Source organism: Chiloscyllium plagiosum, unplaced genomic scaffold (assembly GCF_037043375.1).
Source record: "Chiloscyllium plagiosum isolate Xiang-an unplaced genomic scaffold, Cpla_swu_hap1 HiC_scaffold_42, whole genome shotgun sequence".
Taxonomy (NCBI): domain Eukaryota; kingdom Metazoa; phylum Chordata; class Chondrichthyes; order Orectolobiformes; family Hemiscylliidae; genus Chiloscyllium; species Chiloscyllium plagiosum.
This window is the reverse complement of record NW_028270180.1, coordinates 5,701,876-5,721,111: the sequence shown is the minus strand read 5'-3', so window position 1 is coordinate 5,721,111 and position 19,236 is coordinate 5,701,876. Positions and strand designations below refer to the sequence as shown.

At 45.0% G+C, this 19,236-nt stretch overlaps 1 protein-coding gene and 1 pseudogene across 1 annotated transcript in view; one reads left to right on the top strand and one right to left on the bottom strand.

The window, feature by feature from the left end:
• ttc23 (tetratricopeptide repeat domain 23) overlaps positions 1–15,151 on the bottom strand; it is a 68,739-nt gene extending 53,588 nt beyond the window's left edge. The window contains exons 1-4 of the mRNA XM_043680424.2: positions 14,904–15,151; positions 12,168–12,345; positions 7,826–7,949; positions 2,780–2,936 (exon numbers count right to left, since the gene is read on the bottom strand). Of these exons, the coding sequence (XP_043536359.2) occupies positions 2,780–2,936; positions 7,826–7,949; positions 12,168–12,345; positions 14,904–14,992 (548 nt within the window). The 5' untranslated portion in view covers positions 14,993–15,151. The remainder of the gene's footprint in view (positions 1–2,779; positions 2,937–7,825; positions 7,950–12,167; positions 12,346–14,903) is intronic.
• LOC148137551 (small ribosomal subunit protein eS24 pseudogene) lies at positions 14,152–14,525 on the top strand (annotated as a pseudogene).
• Positions 15,152–19,236: the final 4,085 nt, after the last annotated feature.

The window sequence follows — 19,236 nt, the reverse complement described above, 5'->3', positions numbered from 1 at the left end:
CCACCTGATGAAGGAGCAGTGCTCCGAAAGCTAGTGCTTCCAAATAAACCTGTTGGACTATAACCTGATGTTGTGTGATTTTTAACTTTGTACACCCCGCTCCAACACCAGTGTCTCCAAATCATGCCCTTAAGAAGGTGGGTGAATCGGATTGCTAACTAATTTAAATTGCCTTTTTTTATTCATTTGTAGAACGTAGGCACCACTGGCTGGCCTGTATTTACAGGCCGACCCCTAGCTGCCCTTGAGCAGGTGGTGGTGATAGTAATTGTAACAAGGTCAGCCAGGTGGACTTTACAAAATATAAGTTTTCTGTTTGGGGCTGTTAACCTAATCCAATCAGTGAGCCCTGACTGACAGATATAAACTGGAGTGAAAATATGCACTACCGCAGTTAGGCGGTAGTGTGGGGGTTAAAAAAAAACAGGAACCCTTCAACTAAAAAAAAATAACCAGGAGATTCACACAGCATTGCCCTTAAAAAAAAATAAACTGGAGTGAAAATATGCACTACCGCAGTTAGGCGGTAGTGTGGGGGTAAAAAAAATATAAAAATAAACAAAAAATAAATAAACTGCAGTGAACAAAAAAATATAAACAGGAGTGTCAGAGGTTCTGTGCAAAAAAAACAGGAATGTCTCTCTATTTTGTGAAAAAACATAAAATAAACAGGAGCGTCCTCTCCTTCACCTTTTGATCACGCAGCATTGCCCTCTCTTGAGAAGGGCGCTGCTTGTAACTGTCCACTCAAGTGTTTCCTTTCTTCCTGGTGGTGGAATATAAATAAAGATTTACGCACTTGTTCTTCACTGTGTTCGACACCTGCACACACACGACATGGGTGTTGGGGAAAAATAACCACTACTGCTGTTAGGCAGTAGTGTGGGGGAAAATTTAAAAAAAAACAGGTGTCAGAGGTTCTGCTCACTCTGAGAGCTGGCTCTGAGGGAGCTGGATCAGTGTCAAGGACTCTCCATGTGTAAATAAAGGGTGATTTGGTGACTGAATACCGGCCTCTGGGGAGTCAGTTCAGTGGTGAGCTGCCTTCTTGAACTGCTATAGATAGAGCCACAATGCTATTAAGGAGGGAGTTCCAGGATGTTGACCCAATGACATGCAGGAGTAGCCATATAGTTCCAAGTCAGGATGGTGTGTTGCTGAGAGGGGGACTTGCAGGAGGTGGTGTTCCAATGTATCTGCTGCCCTTGTCCTTCTAGTTGGCCTTGTTGAGTTGCTACAGTGCATCTTGTAGATACTGTGCATCACAGGTGAAGGAAGTGAATGTGGTGCGTATCATGCAGGCTGCTTTGTCCTGGATGCTGTTAAGCTTTATGAATGTTTTTAGAGCTTCACTCATCCAAGAAAGTAGAAAGTAATTGATCACACTCCTGACTTATACCTTGTAGATAATGGAATTGCTTTGGAAAGTCAAGAGGTGAGTTATTTGTTGCAGTAACACACTTTATTGCTAGTTTGATGTTACTGCTGTGTATTGCTAACAGACATTAGGATTTGAAGATGGTCCCCTTCAGGTGAAAGTGCAAATAACTGGCTGATGAGGGGCTTAAACAAATAAATTTGACCTTTTTTAAAAAAGTGATAATGTCTGTTTTCCTTTCTTGTGAAAATTAACTAACAAAATGACAGGCGTGTGTGGACTCAGAATGTGTGAATCCAATGAAATTCCACATCATTGATTTTTTAAGAGCAGAGTTTCACCAGTTTAAATTCACTGAAGTATAATCTGCAGTTCAGTTGCTGGAACAATTGTCTACATTAAGCACATCTGACACCTCAAAGTCTGTCGACCATGTACGAAGGAGACGTGGGAAGTGTGATAGAATACTCCCCCAGTTGCTTGGATGAGTGCAGCTCCAAAAACACTCAAGAAGCTTGACACCAACCAGTCTGCTTGATTGGCACCTTAGTTGATCAAACAGTTGCCCCTACAACTTTCTAGGTTCACGTCTCACTACAGAAACTTCAGCACAAGCTCTAGACTTGTGGCCTCGCTGCGGGAGTGAGGGGATGCTGCACTATCGGAACAGCTGTCTTTCAGACAAGATCTTGAACTAAGGCTTTATTTGTCATCAGGTGAATGTTAGAGATTGCATCTTACTTCTCTTGACTATTCTCTCAGCATCCTAACTAATTGTCACCTGTGGCCAAATCACTGAAATAGATGTTCTCTTCTCATAGTTTATGGAACCTTACTGTGTACATGGATTCTCTATTTCTCTACATTACAGCAATGACTAGACATAAAACTGTTTAATGTAAAAACAAAGAAAATAGGAGGAAGGATAGGCCATCTGATCTATTTGGCCCGTTCCACCATTCAATAAAATCATGGCAGATCCTCGAGCAATGTGATACTCCTGCTCTCTATTCCTTGATGTCTTATTCAACCCATAAAGTATTTTGGGATGCTCTGAGGTTGCAAAAGGCACTGTAGGAACACCATTTTTAAAGTTTTCTTCCTGCTCGGTGAAGGAGAATTGAGAAAAGGAGTAGAGGTTACATTTCCAGTTGTTTCAATAGAACTGCGAAGGATCTGTTTCCATGCTGTACATCTCTATGACTCTATGCTAAATGGTCAACAGTGGACAAAATGCAAGGCACCGATTGTGAATGCATAAGGGGCAGAATGGCCTACTCTTACCCCTAATTTCTATGTTTCTATAACGTAGCAGCAACTACATGTCCGTAGACCGGAGTTTATTCTCTCAAAAAGTGGTCGTAAGTCTTGTAAAGTGCAATCAGTACAATAAAAGGATATTTCTGAAGTCCCACCATCGCTTTACCCAGCGTGAGGAACATGGCAATCAAACATCGGAGGATATCTTTCCTCTCCTCCTCAGAAACTGGATGCCGAGTGTTTGAGTACATGATCTCTTTGGCCTTTTCACAGTGTAGCTTTGCTTGCGGGGCCTGTCCTGTGGGAGCAGTACGGCTTGTGAGAGAACGATTGTGCAACCTTTGGCTTACAGCTACAGATTACACTTTACTTTTGATCAGCAGCAATTTAAAATTGTTAACCATTCCTTATCTTCCCCCTCCCTCCCCCACTAGATGGGTCAGCAGCTGCCCAGTTATGTCCCAGGTTTTCATTCCACCCACCCTACATGGCATTACAATGAATATCCAGCTAGCGATTCACCTGTGATGAACACCACAAACATGTGCATTTACCAGGGAAAATGCCCTTTTAGCTCTAGTTAAGAAGGACACTTCAGTGGATGTCCACTACTGATTTATTCCAAGACCACACTCAACTGAGGAGGTATTATCACCAGCCTGTTAATTCAGAAACTCAGTTATTGTTCCAGGGACCTGGGTTCAAATCGAATCATAGCAGATGGTGGAATTTGCATTCACTACATATCTAGGGTTAAGTGTCTAATGATGACCATGAAACCACTGCAGATTGCTGAAAAACCCAATGGAGATCAGTGACCTCAGCAGAGACCTGAAATGAGGACCCAGTGGGCTGTTCAGTTTACTAACCATGTGAAGCTTAAATGTGCCAGCCTGATTGACATATGCAGCTTAGGAGGAGGAGGAAGGTAAGTAAGTAATGTTGACTTGTGCACAGGAATGGGCAGAAACACCCCAGCAGGCAAATATTTTTCAGTTGCATCTAAAGATGTGTGTGGGCAAAGGGGATTAATCCTTCTCAGATACGTTTCCCCCGCCATGGACTGTTCTCCGAACTTCAAGCCCCATATGTGGAATGCTCCAATGTATATAGCAGTTGTCAGACGAGGCTGCATAAGGTCTCGGGAGATGCCAGAAATAGCTTGGCTCACAGTCTGCAGTCTGTCAACATGAGTCCACAACACACTCCTCGGAAGTAGTTTCATTACCATCATGTTTTATAATCAAACAGTGGATTGCTTGTTAGGAAATGGCTTGCTTCAGCAAAGAAATAAACTGAGAACAAGGGAAAGCAACAGAGGCGACATATTTATTAGAACATTAGAAGAATCATAGAAGGCATACAGTATTGAAAGAAGCCATTCGGCCCATCAAGTCTGCACCAACCCTCCAAACAGCATCCCACCCAGAACCACTCCCTACCTGAACCCCGCATTTACCATGTTTAATCCATTTAGCCTATACATCCCAGGACATTGTGGATAATTTAGCAAGGCCAATCCACCTAACCTACACATCTTTGGACTGTGGGAGGAAATCCACGCAGACACGGGGAGTATGTGCAAACTCTGTACAGACAGACAGTCAGCCAATGCTGGAATCAAACCAGAGTCCCTGGTGGCCTGAGGTAGCAGTGCTAACCACTGAGCCACTGTACCCACCTTATTAGAACTGGTTTTATTTTCAACTGAGCACATTTAAGATTGGGGATCGATTCACATTGGGGAATTGTAGCACAGGTGCCATGTAGCACTTCAACCCTATACAGGCTTTCAAAGTCTGAGTGGAACACTGACAGCAACATGACTCTTCCCCTCACCCCTAGATTCATGGACCCACAGAAAACTCCATCAGGAATAAAAGGCAGAAATTGCTGGAGAAACTCAGCAGCTCTGGCAGCATCTGTGGAGAGACAGGAGAGTTAGTGTTTTGAGTCCAGTGACCTTTCTTCAGAGTTGAAATAACTTTGATTCCCAGCAGAACCCATTTCCTCATACATGGATAAAACACAGAATTTTAGGGACTGTTGAGTGAGTGGGAAACAGGGAGCTGTTGAGAAGTTGAGCTGTCAATACTGCGCTGTCTTTTGAACCATTTCCACACACTGGTGAATTGGCATTAAATACCAAAATGGCTTTCGTGGAAATTGGATACATTATGGGCTTGTGCAGGATAAGCAATGGGGATTTGAAAGAAAAACGCGCATTTATACAGTGGGTGGAATCTTTGTTTTGTCAGAGGCAAAGGGCTTCCTAAAAGGTTCCAACAAGTTCAAGAAGAGCTTCTTCCCTGTTGTTATTAGTCTTCAGAATGGACCTCTCAAATATAAAATCTAATCTACACAGAACATAGAACAGTACAGGGCCTTCAGCCCTCAATGTTGTGCTGACCTTTCATCCTACTCTAAGATCAAACTAACCTAAATACCTTTTGTTTTACTATCATCCATGTGTCTATCCAAGAGTCGTTTAAATGTCCCTAATGTATCTGACTCTACTACCGCTGCTGGCAGTGCATTCTACACACCCACCACTCTCTGTGTTAAAAAACCTACCTCTGACATCTCTGCTAAACCTTCCTCCAATCACCTTAAAATTGTGCCCCTTTGCGATAGCCATTTCCACCATGGGAAAAGTCTCTGGCTGTCCACTCTATCAATGCCTCTCATCATCTTGTACACCTCTATCATGTCACTTTTCATCCTTCTTCGCTCCATAAGACATGCCCTCCAATCCAGGCAGCATTCTGCTAAGTCTCCTCTGCACCCTCTCTAAAGTTTCCACATCCTTCATATAATGAGGCGACCAGAAGTGAACACAATATTCCAAGTGTGGTCTAACCAGGGCTTTAGAGAGCTGAGTATGACCTTGTGGTTCTTAAACTCAATCCCCCTGCTAATGAAAGCCAATACACCGTATGCCATCTTAGCAACCCTATCAACTTGGGTGGCAACTTTGAGGGATCTACGTACATGGACCCCAAGGTCCCTCTCTTCTTAAACACTGCCAAGAATCCTGCCTTTAACCCTGTAATCTGCATTCAAATTCCACCTTCCAAAATGAACCACTTCACACTTTTCCAGGTTGAACTCCATCTGCCACTTCAGCCCGGTTCTGCATCCTGTCAATGTCCCGTTGCAATCTACAACTGCCCTCCACACTATCCTCAACTCCACCAACCTTCATGTCATCAGCAAACTTACTAACACACCCTTCCACTTCTTCATCCAAGTCATTTATAAAAATCACAAAGAGCAGAGGTCCCAGACAGATCCTTGCAAAACACTACTGGTCACCGAGCTCCAGGCTGAATACTTTCCATCTACTACCACCATCAGTCTTCTATGGGCCAGCCAATTCAGTATCCAGGCAGTCAAATTTCCCTGTATCCCATACCTCCTTACTTTCTGATTAAGCCTACCATTGGGAACCTTACCAAATGCCTTGCTAAAATCCATATACACCACATCGATTGCTCTACCTTCATCAATGTGTTTTGTCACATCCTCAAAAGAATTCAATAAGGTTTCTGAGGCATGGCCTACCCCTCACAAAGCCATGCTGACTATCTCTAATCAAACTATGGTTTTCCAAATAACCATAAATCCTGTCTTTGAGAATCCTCTCCAATAATTTGTCCACTACCGACATAAGACTGACTGGTCTGCAATTCCCAGGTTTATCCCTACTCCCTTTCTTGAACAAGGGAATAACATTTTCTGCCCTCTAAACATCTGGTACTACTCTAGTGGACAGTGAGGACACAAACATCATCACTAAGGGCACAGCAATCTCTTCCCTCGCTTCCTGTAACAACCTTGGGTATATCCTGCCTGGCCCAGGGTACTTATCTATTCACATGTTTTTCAAAATTTCCAACACATCCTCCTTCTGAACATCAATCTGTTTGAGTATTTCAGCCTGTTTCACACTGCCCTCACAAAAGACAAGGTCCCTCTCAGTAGATCTTGCTTTTTGTGCACGTTCGTTGCAGCTGTAACCTTGTGTTCCTCGCCCTGTTGTATCACCCTATGACCTCGCTGGGTATTGCTTATCATTTTGCCTCGAGCTCAAGATAAATAGATTCCCCAACCAACCTGTTATTATACCCCAGGGCAGCTGGGACTTGAACTCGGGTCGTCCTGATGCAGAGGTAGGGACACTACCACTGCCCGACAAGAGCCCCTCAACTGGAGCTGAGAACAATTGCAGCCGAGATAATGAGCCCTTGAGTGCACAATATTTGGCCTGAAATCGGTAGCAGGGCCAAGTGATTAACCCTGGGCCTTTCTACTCAGACAGTGGGACGTGGGCATCATTAGCTTAGCCAGTTCTTGTTGCATATTCTTAGTGGAAGGTTAAAGCAAGGAAATAAGGTTTAAATTGTACCCAAACCTCAGTTGGTCACTGATTACAACGCTACTTGTAACAATGTTATTTGGCTACCGTGCACGTAGGAAGCTCATTAAGAAAGGGCATTGAACAATGATGCTGGGTTTGAGGGGCTCATATGCGACATGTGTTTGGGTTTTATGGCTTCTCTCTCTGCTCTGTGCTCTATGTTATATTTAGGATTAGCAACTTGAAATATCGAGAAAGAAGCAAGGCTAAAGGAGGATAAACATTATGAAAAGATTTTTAACTGGAGATGGATTACAGTATATCAATAAAATGCGAACAGGCTGAGCTGCAGCAGGAGAATAACAGAGGGGAAGTTAAAGAAGTGCTTTCACACGGATTTATTAGAGCACAAAATGCTTCTCCAAACTGTCCAATTAAGTTGCCTTTCCGCAGAAGATTCTGCCCAGTAAAAAATCGAAAGCGGATGCTGGAAGTCTTAGATTTTATTGTCACGCGTACTCAAGTATAGGAGTACAGAGAAAAGTGTGAGATCAGAATCAAAAACAGCAACTGCTGGAAAAGCTCAGCAGCTCTGGCAGTGCCTGTGGAGAGAAATCAGAGTTAACGCTTTGGGTCCACAGACCCTTCTTCAGAACTAAATTTCTGAAGATTCCACCCAGTGCCTGTCCCTGATCCTTCAAACGTTACTACTGGACGTCCTAAGCTTACAAAACGCATGCAAGACCTTCCTTTGTCCATATTTTTAGTGATACAGTACAGGAATTCCAGACAACAGCACATGTTCTAGTCCTTGGTGCTTCACCTACCTTTGATCTGCAGGTAACCCTCTGCTAGGTTAACATGTGCCCTGGCCACCTTCCAGTGCAGGTCCCCAAAACTGATCCTGGCCAGGGCCACGCAGCGTATGAGTTCCTGCATCGCAGGAGCATCCTACAGTGGGACAGAAATCACAAACTCAAGGTAAGAACAAAGAGAAAATGCTAAAAGAGAAACCAACATGGTTGCCCAGTTGAGATGTTCAATGACATAACATTCCTTAAACATTTCAAAGAGGAGAATCTCAGCTACGTCTGTGGTGACTGCAGCGTTGCAGGGGCCCGCAGAGACTGCAGCGTCGCAGGGGCCCGCAGAGACTGCAGTGTCGCAGGGGCCCACAGAGACTGCAGCGTTGCAGGGGCCCACAGAGACTGCAGTGTCGCAGGGGCCCGCAGAGATTGCAGCGCTGCTGGGGCCCGCAGAGACTGCACCGTCGCAGGAGCCCTCAGAACTGCAGCATCTCAGAGGCCCGCAGAGACTGCAGTGTCGTAGGAGCTCGCAAAGACTGCAGCGTCGCAGGGGCCCGCAGAGACTGCAGCGTCGCAGGGGCTCGCAGAGACTGCAGCGTCGCAGGAGCCCGCAAAGACTGCAGCGTCGCAGGGGTCCGCAGAGACTGCAGCGTCACAGGGGCCCGCAGAGACTGCAGCGTCGCAGGGGCCCGCAGAGACTGAAGCATCACAGGGGCCCACAGAGACTGCAGCACCGCAGGGGCCCACAGAGACTGCAGCGTCGCAGGGGCCCGCAGATACTGCAGCGTCGCAGGGGCCTGCAGAGACTGCAGCACCGGAGGAGCCTGCAGAGACTGCAACGTCATAGGAGCTCGCAGAGACTGCAGCGTCGCAGGGGCCCGCAGAGACTGCAGCGTCACAGGGGCCCACAGAGACTGCAGCGTCGCAGGGGCCCGCAGAGACAGCAGCGCTGCAGGGGCCCACAGAGACTGCAGCACCAGAGGAGCCTGCAGAGACTGCAGCGTCATAGGAGCCCGCAGAGACTGCAGCGTCACAGGAGCCCGCAGAGACTGCAGCGTCACAGGAGCCCGCAGAGACTGCAGCATTGCAGGGGCACACAGAGACTGCAGCACCAGAGGAGCCCAGAGAGACTGCAGCATTGCAGGAGCCCACAGAGACTGCAGCATTGCAGGGGCCCGTAGAGACTGCAGCGTCGCAGGAGCCCGCAGAGACTGCAGCATCACAGAAGCCCGCAGAGACTGCAGCGTTGCAGGGGCCCGCATAGACTGCAGCGTCGCAGGGGCCCACTGAGACTACAGCGTCGCAGGGACCCACAGAGACTGCAGTGTCGCAGGAGCCCGCAGAGACTGCAGCACCAGAGGAGCCGCAGAGACTGCAGCGTCGTAGGAGCCCGCAGAGACGGCAGCATCACAGGGACCTACAGAGACTGCAGCACTGCAGGGGCCCGCAGAGACTGCAGCATCACAGGGGCCTACAGAGACTGCAGCACTGCAGGGGCCCGCAGAGACTGCAGCATTGCAGACACAGTCAGCCAGTACAGCACACAACCTGCATACAGAGCCCAGTAAAGAAAGGTTTGACGTTTACAATCAATTAATTATTTTTACAAAGTGCATTCACCGTTGCAATGTAGGAAATATCTCAGTTAATTTGGGCATAGCCATCTCTCAATGCAACACCAGTTTTAAACAAGCAAATTTGAGGGTTAAATATCATAGAGTCATAGAGATGTACAGCATGGAAACAGACCTTTCAGTCCAACCCGTTCATGCCGACTAGATATCGTAAATAAGCCTAGTCCCATTTGCCAGAATTTGGCCCATATCTGTCTGAACACTTCCTAATCATATACACATCTAGATGCCTTTTAAATGTTGTAATATTGTACCCACCTCCATCACTTCCTCAGGCAACTCATTATATACACACACCACCCTCTGTGTGAATGCATTGCCCCTTGAGTCCTTTTTAAATCTTCCCCCTCTCATGTTAAACCTATGCCCTCTAGCTTTGGACTCCCCTACCCCGGGAAAATGACTTCGGCTGTTCATTCTATCCTTGCCCCTCATGATGTTATAAGCCTCTACAAGGTCACCTCTCAGCCTCCGAAACTCCAGGGAAAATAGCCTCAGCGTATTCAGTCTCTCCCTATAACTCAAACCCCACCCCCCCTCAGTCCCAGCAACATCCTTATAATCTTTCCTAAACCCTCTCAGGTTTAACAGCATACTTCCTATAGAAGGGCAACCAGAATTATATGCAATATGCCAGAAAGGGTCTCACCAATATCCTTTACAGCTAGACATCTAGATGACATCTCAACGCTTATACTCAATGTTCTGATCAATGAAGGCAAGCACACCAAGTTCCTTCTTCACTACCGTGTCTACCACTTTCAAAGAACTACACACCTACACGCTAAGTCTCTTTTGTTCAGCAAAACTCCCCAGTCCCTTCTCATTCACCATATAAGTTCTGCCCAGGTTTGCCTTATCAAAATGCAATACCTCACATTTATCTAAATTAAACTCCATCTGCCAATCCTTGGCCCATTCACCCATCCAATCAGGCCATGCCACTTTGTCAGTCCTAGTCAATGGAAGGGGTTGATGGCCACGAGATTTCTTACCCAAAGATCTCTTCCACTTCTATGCAAAGCAACAATGCACAGTTGAATTAGTAGCAATTTTAATCGTTAGTACAGAGGGTGGTATGTTTAAATTCAACTAGAATTCTTTCCTACTCATTCAATAGCCACCTACACTCTCTGTTGGGCCCCACATTAAAAGAGCAGTCACTTGGACAGTGTGTTGGAAATTTTGAGGCCACATCTTAACAAAGTGTCCCAGAAGCTAGGAGGAGAAAGCTGGCGAACAAAAAATAAACATTGCATTTCCATTTACAGCACAGAAACTGATGCTCATTCCAACTGCTCTTTATTCTTCACACCTGCCTCCTCCAAATCTCTACTTCACTCTCTCAGCATAACCTTCTATTCCTTTCCCCTGCATGTATTTATCCAGCTTCCCCTTAAATGCATCTATACCACCGCGCCTCAGCAACACTATTTTAAGGTGAGAGGAGAAAGACTTCAATAAAATTACATGAGGGGCAATTTGTTTTCCACAGAGAGAGGATCGTGTGTGGAATGAACTTCCAGAGGATATGGTGGATGCAGGTGCAAAAGCAAAGTTTAAAAGGCATTTCGATAAGTACATGAATAAAAAATGTTTGGAGGGATATGGGCCAAGTGCAGGTAGGTGGGACGAGTTTAGTTTGGAATTACAGTCAGCATTGACTGGTTGGACCGAAGGGTCTGTTTCCGTGCTGTATGACTCGACAATTTATGTTAATGAGTTCCGCATTCTCACCACTCTCTGGGGGGAAAAAAGATCTTCTTCTGAATCCCTTCTTGAATCAATTAGTGATTAACCTATATCTATGGACTCTAGGTTTGATCTGCCCCACAAAATGCGGGAGTGTTTTCTCTCTGACTACCCTATCCATCGCACTCTTAATTTTAATCACCTCCATCACATTTCCCCTCCAGCTACAGCCTGTTCATATTTTCCACAGAATCACAGAGCAGGACACCATTCAGCCCATCATGTCAGTACTAGTCTCTGAGCATTCTGACCAATTGCCAAACTCCCGCCTTTCCTTATAAAATTTTAATTTAAAAAAAGTTAACCTAGTTTCCTGTTCAGGAACCTGTTCAGAAATGTTACTGCCCAGCTCTGGACTTGAATTCAGACCTCCCTGTCCAGGGGTAAGAACACAACCACTGTACCACAAGAGGGATCTCCCTGCCTTCCCTGCTAATGCTGTATGTTGGGTGATTATTTGAGTAGTAACAATGCTCTCTGAAATGCCTTAATTGAACCCGTCTCCACCTCATGTCCAGCTGGTGCATTCCAGATAACTCTGTGTGGAAAAAGTTATTTCTCATCTGGTATTTCTTTCTTTTGTAAAACTTTTTAAATCTGTACCCTTTGGTTCTTGATCCTCTTATGGGCTACAACATTTTCTGCCTATTTACTCTATCCAGACCGCTCATGATTTTGAAAGCTTCTGTCAAATCTCTCCATACCCCTTTCACCTCCAACGAAAACATTCCCAACTCTCTAATTTATCCTCACAACTGAGATTTCCCATCGTTGGAACCATTCTGGTAAAATGTTTCTGCATTCTCTCCAATGTGTTCACAATCTTCCTTAGTGTCATCCAGAATCTGAGGTCTAACTTGTACATTTCTGATAATTTTAAGCTTTGGGTTTGAGTGTCAGGCTTGGAGACTTTGTTTTTGCACCTGCTCCAGTGCTTGTTTCACGATAGTGGGTAAGTTAGTCAATTTTCACTTCACCTCTTGACTTGCAGCATGTATTCTTGCTCTCTGCTCCGACTGCACTAGTTTCTCCTCTGGTGGAATCATAATTGCTGCTTCATTTGAGCCATTTCTGTATCTCCGCCCGAATCGCGATCTTTCGTTAGGGGTGTTGGGTGTAATAGCTCCTTCTGAACTTCTGCCAGTGTCACACAACCTGGAATGAGGAGAACGTCAAGTAAAATTACAAGATTACATTATTGTACAAGATTTTCCTGTCAAGACACAGTATTCTGTAAAATCATTGTTCACAACTCCATAGCCAAATTATGCCCCACATCATTATTGGTTTTACTCTCTTAAAGGAAAGGTAAGGGTTATTAACCAAAACTATCAATGTCCTGGGGGTTACCATTGACCAGAAACTCAACTGGACTTGCCACATAAAAATAACAGCTGCACGAGCAGGTAAGAGGCTAGGAATATTGCAGTGAGTAATTCACCTCCTGACTCCCCAAAGCCTGTCCACCGTCTACAAGTCAGGAGTGTGATTGAATACTCCCCACTTGCCTGGATGGGTGTAGCTCCAACAACACTCAACATCCAGGACTAAGCAGCCTGTTTGATTGGCACTATATCCACAAGCAACTAATCCCTCCAACACTGATACTCAGCAGCAGCAGTATGTACTATCTACAAGATGCACTACAGCAATTTAGCAGCATCTTCCAAACCCATGACCACTTCTATCTGGAAGGACAAGGGCAGGAGATACATGGGAATACCACCTCTGAGCCACTCACCATCCTGACTTAGAAATACATCGTCGTTCCTTCACTGTTGCTGGGTCAAAATCCTGGATTTCCCTCTCTAAGGGAGTTGTGGGGCAAACTCCACACATAGACTGCAGCAGTTCGAAAAGGCAACTCAGCATTACCTTCTCACAGGGCAACTAGGGATGAGCAATAAATGTTGACCCAGCCATGGTTGCGCAAGTGCCATGAGTGAATAAAAAATCTTAAATTCACAGGCTCAGAAGCACTTAACTGCTAAGGCATTATCCTGAGATGTAACATGGGAAACACGGGTGTAATTGGCACACAGCAAGCTCCTGTAGCACTGCTATAAATATTTGAGATGATGGTAAGAGCTCTCTTTCTGTTTTTGAAACAATACCTTAGGATCTTTTGCATCCACTTGAGTGAGCTTATTGCACAACAGTACAATGGCATGTAGACCCAGAGTATACAAGATAAAACACACAACGACAACAAGAAAATCCAGTCCAATCCAGTCCAGTCCAGTCTAGTCTAGTCCAGTCCAGCTGCTTATTCAGAAAACAGAGAGAACTCACCAGCTCATTATATCAAACCATGGTATCTTGAACACTGGACATAAAAACGGAATTCAAATATTCCTCTGGCAATGAAGCTTTCCCCCAACAATGCACTTAATCTCGATTATGCACTGAAAACTGTATTGAGGAACCTTACCATACAACCTTCTGTCTCATACGTGAGAATTGGGTCTACTTGGCATTCAAATAATTAATTAAGTAGCACCAGATCACCAAGATATTGCTTTTTTTAAAAAGATTTTTAAAATAATTTTTAAAAAGTATCTCTTGTAATTATAATTAATGATTTGTAATCACAAGTCGTCACTGAGAGATTTGAATGACTGGTGTACCTTTTTGCGTCAAAAGGTTGGTGATTATACCTCACTCAAATAATTCAAACGTAAAATCTCAGTTGATATTGGAATGCAGTAACAGGGAAGTGCTGCTCTGTCAGAGATGCCACTTTATTGGTACGACATTAAATACCTGTTGAGGCTCATTTGCTGTCTGAGGTGGATGTAAAATATCTAACACTACTATTTCAAAAAGGGCAAGGGAATAGTCCTGGTCATTATTTATTACGCACTCAACCAACAATAGTGTAGGTTCACGCCCCACACAAAGGTTATCATAAAGGACTCTCCTTCTCAACCTCTCCCGCTTGCCTGAGGAGCGCCAGCCAAGATGAACAACACTGTGACCATCAGAGCCAGGGGTTCATGACAAATCGCTCCCTTCAATGTAAGCAAATGATTGTCCACGATCTCCACCCTGGCAAACTCACAGGGAAAAACTCGCAAAAAAAAAGCATCCAAAATAATTGCAGATATCATGCCTGATTTTTTGGCGTCAGGAAACAATTTGGTGGCGGTAAAACAACAGTTTTTGCCATGGTCCACAATTCCTTAGATTACATGAAGAAGAGTGAACCTAAACACAGGCTGGCAAAGCATGGTCTGATGGAGAGAAAGGAACATAAGCACAGAATGAGGAAAGTTCAGGGCATAACTACAGCTAGTACTCGCACTGGGCAAAATAATATAGGGAAAAAAAATTGAAAGCTCCTTGAAATTCTAATTTATCCATGGATCACCAACTGTAATTATTTGTCCCCTAAATAAATTAGACATGCTAAAAAAAACACCACCGGGATCTCTCTCTTATGAGAGAGCAACCCTAAATATGGTAAGAATATGGTATCTGTTACCTTAAACAGCATAAATGCAAAGCAGCAACATTTAATATAAACAAATACATACAGAAACACTACCAGTTTTTAAGGAAAAACTCAGCAATGAAACGAATATATTTCATTGCTAAACAAATATTCTGAAAAGTACAAGAAGAAATAAAATTAAAGGAGGAATTACATTGGCTTTAAATAGGCAATCTGCCACAAGATTTAAATAAAAAATCAGATGTTAACTCCAACTCACTGTGTTTCCTCTCCTGCTGAAAATATTCTTGAAGAATCTTCACTGTCTAAATCCTCTTCTGGGTCTTGATCTGACAGAGTACTATTCATAATTTAAACAGAAAATGCCACACTCTCCTGAACTTATTGTTATTTATACGTGATTCATTTTTATATTAAATGTCAGGCTGAGCTGTAAACAAAAGATATTTGCAGAAAATCACACTAAAACACTTCAACAACAATCCATTCAGGCTTCATTTGTGCAGAGCAACGCGCTAGGCCCCGGTTTCCAAGCAACCGGCAAGATGCTGTCAATCATGGCAGGAAACCGGCCAATCAGAGCAAAGAGGGGCGGGGACTCTCCTCACAACCAGCCAATCAGCGCAGGGAGAGGGTGGGATTTACCTGCCTCCAGGTAAGACCCAGTGAAAACCATTACCTCAGGTGGGTTTGGAAGGACAGTGGCAGGTGGAGACCACAACCTTTCAGGGAACGAAAACATCTAAAATATGAGAATAGTAGAATGTTATTAGATCCCCTACAGTGTGGAAACAGGCCCTTCGGCCCAACCAGTCCACACTGACCCTCCGAAGAGTAACCCACCCAGACCCATTTCCCTCTGATTAATGCACCGAATACTACGTGCAATTTAGCATGGCCAATTCACCTGACCTGCACATCTTTAGACTGTGGGAGGAAACTGGAGCACCCGGAGAAAACCCACGCAGACACGGGGAGAACGTGCAAACTCCAAACAGTCAACCAAGGCTGGAATTGAATCTGGGAACCTGGTGCTGTGAGGTAGCAGTGCTAACCACTGAGCCACCGTGCCACCCCTCCTTGAGGTATTGATGGGCGGCATGGTGGCACAGTGGTTAGCACTGCTGCCTCACAGCGCCGGAGACCCGGGTTCAATTCCCGCCTCAGGCGACTGACTGTGTGGAGTTTGCACGTTCTCCCCGTGTCTGCGTGGGTTTCCTCCGGGTGCTCCGGTTTCCTCGCACAGTCCAAAGATGTGCAGGTCAGGTGAATTGGCCATGCTAAATTGTCCGAAGAGTTAGGTAAGGGGTAAATGTAGGGATATGGGTGGGTTGCGCTTCGGCGGGTCGGTGTGGACTTGTTGGGCCGAAGGGCCTGTTTCCACACTGTAAGTAATCTAATAATCTAAACATGGCCCTCTTGTTTTTTTATTCATTCATGCGATGTTGGCATTGCTGGTGGGCCTGCATTTATTGCCCGTACCTAATTGCCACTGCATAAGGTGGTGGCTTCTTGAATCACTACAGTCCTTGGATTAAAGGGGCTCCCACAGTGCCTGTAGGGAGGGAGTTCCAGGATTCTGAACCAGCAACAGGGAAGGAACGGCAATATAGTTTCAATGGTGAGTGGCTGGGAGGGGAACTTACAGGTGGTGGTGTTCCCAAATATCTGCTGCTCTGTCCTTTTAGAGGTCATAGTTGTCATGAGTTTGGAAGATTGCTTTGAGTTGCTGCAGTGCATCTTGTAGATGGTACAGACTGCTACCATTCTTTGTGCTGCAGGGGCTGTTTGTTGTAGATGATGGATTTAGTGCTAATCAAGGAGGCAGCTTTGCCTTGGATACTGTCAAGTTTCTTGAGTGTTGTTGGAGTTGTGCCCATCCAGGCAGCTGGGGAGTATTCCATTACACTCTTGACTTGTGTCTTTTAGGTTGTGTACAGGCTTTGGGGAGCCAGGAAGTGAGTTACCCACAGGATTGCTAAGCCAAGGGTTCAGATACATGATTCTTTGAAATTTTTATCACAAGTAGACAGCATAGTTAAGAAGGCAGATGGGACTTGGTCAAGTTGGGATGTCTGGTCAGCAAGGACGAGTTGGATCAAGAAGTCTGTTTCCATGCTGTATGACTATAATTCTAATGGTGGTAAAGAACAAACTGGGTTAATTCTGCTGAGTCATTACTTTTGGTCTGGAACTCCAAGTAGGCTCGATCAAGTAAGGATGACAAGTTTCCTTCTCTACAGGGCATTGGAAAACCCAATGAGTGTTTGCAACAATCAGTGAAAGTTTCAAACACTTTCAATTCCAAATTTATTTTTAGTTAAGTGAATTTATTGAATTTAAACAGATAAGGTGCCATGGTAGAATTTGAATTTGTGTTTGGGGGCCTTTGGATTATTACCACCACCCCACTGTCCTTGAGGTATACTCACTGTCCGATGTCGTCAATGCAGCAGTCATATTGTACAGAGCAAGATTCAACAAACAGCCAAAATGATAATGACCAGGACATTTATTTTTAGTGAGGGTTAAGCATTATTTTTCCCTGCAGAAACTTTTAAAATCTCTGTTCCTTGCACATATTTCCAATATATTACACAGAGGAGATTTACAAAAATAGTGATTGGCACTTCCCTCAGGGGAATGAGTGGTTTTGGGGTTTATGGTTCTTAATGGTCTCCATCACTGGAGGTTATCTCCACCTCATCTCTGGGTGTGTTGCAGACTTATTGATGGAGATTAATCACTGTGACTAGAAAACCACATCAATTATATTTGTACTGTGTGACCACCAGGATGTAAGAAGGTGAATTTGATTGACAATGGTCTTTTATCTTTCAGAAATTCCACAATTTTATTATGAAAATCTCGTGCCTGACATTGGGGTCAGTCATATTGCAATTTACATGCAGTATCCTCCTGTGACCACATGAGGGTAGTATTGCTTCACAAATGAGAGAATAAGCAGCGCTAACTGTTCCTGAGAATCTTTTATAAATATTGCAGATCAGAAAATTGAACTGCATTCAAACTCAGACATTTTCCAGCAGGGCTTACAAGACAGACATTGCAAGAAACATTCTGGCTGATTGCCCCTCTGAACTGTAGCAAAGTGGCAAATGCATCATGACATGTTGGCCAGCTTGAAGGAATTGATCAGGGTCCCCTCATTTAGAATCCCTACAGTGTGGAACTTGGCCATTTGACCCATTGAGTCAACACCAACTCTCGGAAGAGCATCCCACCTAGACCCACTCCCCTACCTATCCCTGTAGCCCTGCAATTACCATGTCTAATGCACCTAACTTGCAATCTTTTGAGTGTGGAAGGAAGCCAGAGCACCTGGGGAAAGCCCATACAGACACAAGGAGAACGTGGGTTGAAAGGTGTGGAGCTGGAAAAGCACAGCAGCATCTGAGGAGCAGAAGAGTTGACCATCAGCAATCCTCACTTTCTCCACGGGGAAAGTGTGCAAACTCTGCAGAGACAGCTGCCTGAGGGTGGAATTAAACCCAGGACCCTGGCACTGTGAGGCAGCAGTGCTAACCACTGAGCCACTGTGGTGCTTCCACTTACTACCCTCTCCAGTAATCCCTATCCTAGGGGCTGATTTATCCTGCCCAGCCCTGCTAGCCTATCTTGGATCATTCCCTCCATCACCAAGGCGTGTACCAGCTACAGCCGCTGTGAATTGTGCAGTGAGTAACTCACCTCCTGACTCCCCAAAACCTTTCCACCAAGCACAAAGCACAAGTCGGGAGTGGGATCAAATACACCTGGGTGACTGCAGCATCAACAACACTCAAGAAACTCGCTAAGACGTCCTGTTTGATTGATACCTCATGCACCACCTTCAACATTCACTTCATTTATTACTGATGCACAGTAGCAGCAATGTGTCTGCAGCAACTCATCAAGGCTTCTCCTACAACACCTTTCAAACCTGCCTCCTCTACCATTAAGTAGGACAAAGGCAGCAGGTGAATAGGAAGACCGTGAGCTAGCAGGTACAGAGAATTGTATGTCTTCGTTTCTTAAGGTGGGTGATATCATTTCCTGTTCTTTTTCTCAGAGGATGGTAGATGGAAATGATATCACCCACCTTAAGAAACCAAGACACATGAACAGAAAGCGGGACATAACACCAGCGCTTCACCTAAAGCTCACTGAAGATGTTACCTAGTATGGTGGTGGAACGTCTGAAAATGAACCTCCCAGCTCAGCAAGCAAGCTTACATCCAGAACCCCAACCTGAGCTACAAATCTTCTGAAAAATCGCAAGCACTGTGGGTGGGCCTACACTACACGGACTGCAGTGATTCAAGAAAGCAGCTCACCAACACATTCTCTGGGGATTGGACAACAACTGTGGGCCCAGCCAGCAAGACCACAACCCACAAAACAAATGGTACAAACCACACCGCCCTGTGGCCCAACATTTCAACTCCCCCTCCCACTCTGCCGAGAACATGGAGGTCCTGGGCCTCCTTCACCGCCGCTCCCTCACCACCAGACGCCTGGAGGAAGAACGCGTCATCTTCGTCCTTGGAACACTTCAACCCCAGGGCATCAATGTGGACTTCAACAGTTTC